This window comes from Colobus angolensis, unplaced genomic scaffold, assembly GCF_000951035.1.
Source record: "Colobus angolensis palliatus isolate OR3802 unplaced genomic scaffold, Cang.pa_1.0 Scaffold2, whole genome shotgun sequence".
Lineage (NCBI taxonomy): Eukaryota > Metazoa > Chordata > Mammalia > Primates > Cercopithecidae > Colobus > Colobus angolensis.
Window position 1 is genome coordinate 10062943 of NW_012115154.1, and position 6746 is coordinate 10069688.

The 6746-nt window shown below is 42.4% G+C and overlaps 1 protein-coding gene and 1 long non-coding RNA gene across 7 annotated transcripts in view; one reads left to right on the top strand and one right to left on the bottom strand.

The window, feature by feature from the left end:
- LOC105511194 overlaps positions 1–4950 on the bottom strand; it is a 34724-nt gene extending 29774 nt beyond the window's left edge. The window contains exon 1 of the long non-coding RNA XR_001001685.1: positions 4929–4950. This is a non-coding gene — a long non-coding RNA (uncharacterized LOC105511194). The remainder of the gene's footprint in view (positions 1–4928) is intronic.
- Positions 4951–5050: 100 nt separating this feature from the next.
- SSBP1 (single-stranded DNA binding protein 1, mitochondrial) overlaps positions 5051–6746 on the top strand; it is a 12511-nt gene continuing 10815 nt past the window's right edge. Inside the window, exons 1-2 of one of the 6 annotated variants that reach the window (XM_011941304.1) lie at positions 5051–5296; positions 5834–5900. In XM_011941304.1, the coding sequence (XP_011796694.1) occupies positions 5877–5900 (24 nt within the window). In that variant the 5' untranslated portion in view covers positions 5051–5296; positions 5834–5876. The other 5 variants (XM_011941305.1, XM_011941303.1, XM_011941307.1 and 2 more) reach the window with 5 other exon arrangements.

Here is a 6746-nt window from a genome sequence, read left to right on the forward strand (position 1 = left end):
TTATCATGCTTTTCTTTGTCAAACAAAAAACAAAGTAGCAGCACTGTGACTCTCTCCAGCCAGCAATCTTAGGAGAATGTGTATTGGCAATTCCTGTCTGAGAATTCAGAGTACTCCAGACTCTACACTAAGATATTATTTAGAAAGTTGTAAGAGTTTGCTTAAGGTTGTCTCTTTTCAATTTGCATGGTGCTTTCTGCATTTTTCTTTATATAACTTCTCCCACACTCCTTATTCCAAAGTAGGCAAATTGAAAGGGAGATATTAGTGGCATCATGAAGAAAGAAGTTTTAGGGCCAAGTGATTGGATATGGGTGAATGGATGTGGGTGGTCAGAGAGAGATGAAGATGATTATAAAGTTCAAGTCTGGGAGAATCTTGGTACCATTAAAACAAACAAGGGAGAAACTGACATTGGGCAAAAGAGTGAATTTAGTTTTTCATTTGACTCAAGTGGAAGCAGGATTTTTAAAGAGAAAATCACTGGAAGTCATTGACAGTAGTAACATAGTGGGTGGAGTGTGGGATTACTGATTCCTGTGCAAGGCTTGAAGGCAGTATAGCGTGGTATGTTTCAGGAGCTCAACATTGTGAAGGTGCTAGTAAAATAGAGGTAAGCATCTGGAAATACGATATACCAACTGGTAAGCAAAACCTTCAGGAGTGGGTTAAGGTGTGCGTTGGAAGCTATGTTAAGATTTTATCCCTAAACGGCAAAAAATGGGAAGATGAAAAGTTTTAGGTAGAGGCCTGAGGAGGTGATTTGCCTGTTAGAACAATACGGTGGGTACCTTCTTTCTCCACAATCTGGACAGTGCCAGGACCAGGAGATGGAGTGGAAGGGGTGGCCCCCACTGGTGTGGGTTCTGTAATTTATGGGGCTCCATACATTCTTTTTCCCACTAGGCGCAGGATTAGCATGAATGAGACAGAATTTAAGGGGCACCAAGAAACTCAGCAACCAAGATTTGTGACGCTTTAGTGAAATATTCTTAAAATATTAAAACTAATGAAAAAAAAAGTCATGATGAATAAAATACCAAAATTTTAAATAAAGACAAGATCAGTAAGCTGAAGTTAATTAAAATTATTTAAGATTGTTACTTGGTCAAGAAAAATTGTGAAGACATGGCAATTCTCTCAAAACAAGATAAGCAAAGAAGTAGATTTGAAAACATTACTGATCAGTTTACTTCCATTAAAAGTAAAGTTATATTACATTCCATCTTGGCATAAATAAAATATTTAAAGTTAAAACAGTGTTGTGAATTTTAATACACCTGTAGTGTAACGGGTCCCCCCCTACCCTGGGTTACTAAAGAGTGTATGTCCACTGCCTGAATCCTGAAGGCAAGGCCATGTGCCAAGGCCATGGTGACCAGCCAAAGAGCAGGTGTTTCTGAGAAGCTAAACATCCCAGAGAATATCTGAGAACCTATCAAAGAAAACAGTTCCATCACACACAATAGGCTAAAAGCCAGAAAATTAGCTTACAAGTAGCTTAGGGATGGGAGGCCAGGCGGATCTCCACAGCTGTCGTGCTGCCATCCAGGAATGCCTTGTATGTAAGTTCTCATAAACTCCTCTACTCGCCAAGCTGTACCTGGCCGGGTCAATCTTTGGTTTCGCGGCTTCCTCTCAGTTTGGGGGAAGGTTTTTATTAGTGCAATTTTGGGTTTTTCTCGTTACAATACCTACTTTAAAAATTTTCAGTACTGCTTCAACTACTTTAATGTTCTGGAAATATATGTGTGTATATATTGATATACACACATAAATTAGCCGCCTGGCTAATTTTTGCATTTTTTGTAGAGACAGGGTTTTGCCATGTTGCCCAAACTGGTCTTGGACTCAAGTGATCCTCCCGCCTCAACCTTCCGAAGTGCTGGGACTACAAACATGAGCTACTGGACTGTCAAAAATTTTTTAAATTAAAAATTAATTAAAACATTTATATTGATATATACATCCACATATATACATATATATATAGTGTGATATATACCCTGTCTCAAAAAATATGTGTGTATATATAGACATATATATAAACACGCACATATTCATTGATATATATATAGATATATATATACACACATATATATATATTTTGAGACAGGGTCTCACTCTGTTGCACAGGCTGGAGTGTAGTGGTGTGATCATGGCTCACTGAAACCTCACCTTCCCAGGCTCAAGTGATCCTCCCACTTCAGCCTCCACAGTAGCTGGGGCTATAAGCACATACCACTATGCCTGGCTAATTTTTTTTGGAGATGGAGTCTCACACCATTGCCCAGGCTGGAGAGAGGGGCATGATCTCAGCTCACTGCAAGCTCCGCCACCTGGGTTCTCGCCATTCTCCTGCCTAAGCCTCCCGAGTAGCTGGGACTACAGGTACCCGCCACCGCGCCTAATTTTTTGTATCTTTAGTAGAGACGGGGTTTCACTGTGTTAGCCAGGATGGTCTTGATCTCCTGACCTTGATCTGCCCGCCTCGGCCTCCCAAAGTGCTGGGATTACAGGCGTGAGCCACTGCGCCCGGCTGCCTGGCAAATTTTTGTATTTTTTGTAGAGACAGGGTTTTGCCATGTTGCCCAAGCTGGTCTTGAACTCCTGGGCTCAAGTGATCCACCTGCCTCAACCTTCCCAAGTGCTGGGATTACAAACATTAGCTACTGGACCTGGCCAAAATTTTTTTAATTAAAAATTTTTTTGTGTCTGTCTTTTTTATTTTTAATTTTTGTGGGTTCACAGGAAGTGTATATATTTAGGGGTACATGAGATATTTTGATACAGGCATGCAACGTGAAATAAGCACATCATGGGGATGGGGTATCCTCTTAATCATTTATCCTTTGAGTTACACACAATCCAGTAACACTCTTATTTTAAAATGTACAATTAAGTAATTACTGACTATAGTCAACCTATTGTGTCATCAAAATTAGCAGGTCTTATTCTATTTTTTTGTATCCATTAACAATCCCCACCTTCCCTCCAGCCCCCCACTAACCTTCCTAGCCCCAGTTTTTAAAAATACATAAGCACACATATATATGGGGTGCACATTCTTCCTTGTGCTTCAGGCTCCAATCTGGCTTAGATCCTGTATTCAGTTAAAATTTTAATTCAGTCATGCACTTCATAATGATGTTTGGGAAAAAGACTGCATATACAACAGTGCATCTACAAAGGTGGTCCCATAACATTACAATGGAGTTGAAAAATTTCTATTGTCTAGTGTCAGGAGGGATTCCAGAAGAAGGCATTGTTATAGGAGATGACTGTGTGTCACTGCTTCTGAAGACCTTCCAGTGGGACAAGAGGTGGAGGTAGAGGGCTGAGACTGCTCATAATGACCCTGTGTAGGCCTAGGCTAATGTGCATGTTTATGTCTTAGTTTTTTTAAAAAAGGCAAAAAAGTTTAAAAAAAAAAAAAAGCAAAGGTAGAAAAAAACTTACAGAATAAGGATATAAGAAAAATATTTTTGTATAGTGGTACAGTGTGTGTTTTAAGCTAATTGTTATTACAAAAGAGTTAAAACGTAAAAAATATTGAAAGATTTATAAAGTTATAGTAAGTGAAAGTTTATTGAAGGAAGAAAAATAGTTTTTATAAACTGAGTGTAGCCTAAGTGTACAGTGTTTATGAAGTGTTTAGTGGGGTACAATAATGTCCTAGACCTTCACGTTGGGTTACCACTCACTCACCCACAGCAACTTCTAATTCTCCAAGCTCCATTCATGGTAAGCGCCCCATACAGGCGTACCATTTTTATCTTTTATACTGTATTTGTACTGTACCTTTTCCATGTTTACATATGTTTAGACACACACATACTTACCATGAATTACAATGGTCTGCGGTATTCAGTACAGTCCCATGCTGTCAGGTTTGCAGCCTGGAAGCAACAGGCCACACCACACAGCTGAGGTGTGTCGCAGGCTCTACCATCTAGGTCGTGAAAGTACATTCTTTTTTTTTTTTTTTTTTGAGACCGAGTCTCGCTCTGTCACCCAGGCTGGAGTGCAGTGCCCGGATCTCAGCTCACTGCAAGCTCCGCCTCCCAGGTTTACGCCATTCTCCTGCCTCAGCCTCCCGAGTAGCTGGGACTACAGGCGCCCGCCACCTCGCCCGCCTAGGTTTTTGTATTTTTTTTTTAGTAGAGACGAGGTTTCACCGTGTTAGCCAGGATGGTCTCGATCTCCTGACCTCGTGATCCGCCCGTCTCGGCCTCCCAAAGTGCTGGGATTACAGGCTTGAGCCACCGCGCCCGGTCTGTGAAAGTACATTCTATGGTGTTCGCACAGCAACGATCGCCTAATGACGCATTCCTCAGAACATTCCCTGTTGTTAAGCTACACATGACTCTTATTTTGTTCCTCCCGGATTTCTTGCATTAATTTTTACCTTTTAAAATATTACATGAAGATATTATTTGATTACCAGTTTTTCTGGTCCTCCCTTAAATTTGACGGCCTGTCAGCCCCTCCCCGGCTCCCCTTTCTTTTTCTGCTTTTCTTAGTGCTTTAACAGGCCTAGAACGTTTTCTTTTTCTTTTTTTTCTTTAATTTTCTTCTTCTTTTTTTTTTGTTTCGAGACAAAGTCTCGCTCTGTTGCCCAGGCTGAAGTGCGGTGGTGCGTTCACGGCTCAATGCAGCCACCACCTCCAGGGCTCTGGTGATCCCCCGACCTCAGCCTCCCGAGTAGCTTGGACCCCAGGCGCGCGCCACCACGCCCAGCTAATTTTATACTTTTTGTAGAGACAGGGTCTCACTATATCGCCTAGGCTGGTCACAAATCGTTTTCCTTTCTTCCCCCACAGGCAGAGCTAGTCTCTGTTTTGCCTACCTCGCCCCCTCCCGGGCACAGTTAGAAACCTCATCACATAATTTCATTTAATTTGAAACTTGAAATCTTCCAAACTCACCACTTGGCGGCGTTGATCATCCTCCCGCGCCCAAAGAGAAACTCGCGGAACTTCGGAGTTAAGGGGCGGCGTTTCCCACAGCGCTCGCCGGCAGTATTTCCAAAGCGCACGTTGTGGAGTTTCTGCTTCCTTTTTCCTCTCGCGAGGTTTGCGTTCCCTGTGCACCGGAAGTGATCCCCTGGTTGGCTCGGCTGCTCGGGTTAGAGCGTCGGGTGAGGGAGGGATAGCAAGCGCTAAGCAAGTGTTGGAGTCCTGTGTTTTGGCTGCGCGTGATCCTGCGTGGGTCAGGAGGTGTTTCTGTAGGTGTCTGGCCCTTTCCTCAGTCGTGCGGAGGACTGCGTGATTTCCTCCCAGTTCTCGGTTTTCAGGTGGTGGCGCCACCTCCGGTAAAGGGCGCCCACCCTCCCTAAGGTGTGGCTGGCTAGCTCGGGGATCTCTACGCCGCTTGGTCTTCGCTAACGGAGATGAAGGCAGTAATTTTTCAGCAACAGGTTTTAGATATAAGTCCCTTGGTGACGCTAATAGTTATTGAGCCCTTACTATGCGTCAGCTTTTTTAGAAGTTTAGAAAATGGCAGTGAATAAAGCAGATTAAAATCTGTGCCCTAAGGGAGCTTGCATTGTAATCAAATTTGAGAAGAAGTGGATTGGAAGTGGGATTAACTCACAATCAAAATTTTGTGTGGGTTGGAGGAAGAGGAAGTTGTTTGGGACCAAAAAGACATACAGGTGTGAGTTTATTTGGGAGGGAGGAAGGAATCCTCATCAGGCGTGCAGGAATGTTGGTACGTTGTGGTCACAAAATTGGAGTGCATAAGAATTATGAATGCAGTTAGGAATTTAGGACTGGTGAGTTGTGCTTTTGCCATAAGAAGTAATGTTTCTTAATTTGTTTTTTTCCTTCAGGAAGAGCCTAAAGATTAGACTGTGAGGAAAGAAAATAGAAGCCATGTTTCGAAGACCTGTATTACAGGTAGTCACTTGTCTGTATTAATACTGAAATGTGTTACTATCAGCGGTGATCAGAAGACTTCTTCAGGCTTTTAACTACAGGGCAAAAGACCTTTGAGCTCACCCACCCACCTCTGTACTCATTTGATACGGAGGATTGGTAGTGTAAATTTTGCCAGTGTAAATTATGTTCACTAAAACAAAAAAAAAGTTCAGGTTTATTCACATATGTAGTAGGAACCATTAATTTTTAAAACGTGTGTGTGTTGCTTGAATTTAAGCAGTGAGAGGACATTAAAGGTCTTTAGTGACCTAAAGATTGTAGGAATATTGTTCCAACTTTTTTCTTAAGGCATGTAGTTGCTTTTTTGACCGTCTACCTCCTGTATTGCTAAACGTTCCTCTTCCCCCATCTTTCCACCCTGAAGAGAGCAGCTCAAGTCTGAATGGTCACCACAGCTTTCACTATGTAGAAAATACCTTCTCATTCCACTTAATATGGCTCCTCACTTTTCCAGTCACTCTAGCCTACCTTGAGCCAGCTTAGACTACCGTTTTTCCTCACTTAGCACATTTGGGCACCAACTCCTGTAGATTCTTCTTTGGCTCTCCTACTCCCCATCCTCCTGTGAAGATCAATGAAGAATCAGTTCCTCCATGACTCTGTCATTTTTCCCACCTTAATCCTATGTTCTTGGATCCCCCCTTTAACCTGTATATATCTTTAATCTATTTTTTCTATATTGAAATGTGAAACATGAAAAAGTTAACTACTTCTGGCCGGGCGCGGTGGCTCAAGCCTGTAATCCCAGCACTTTGGGAGGCCGAGACGGGCGGATCATGAGGTCAGGAGATCGAGACCATCCTG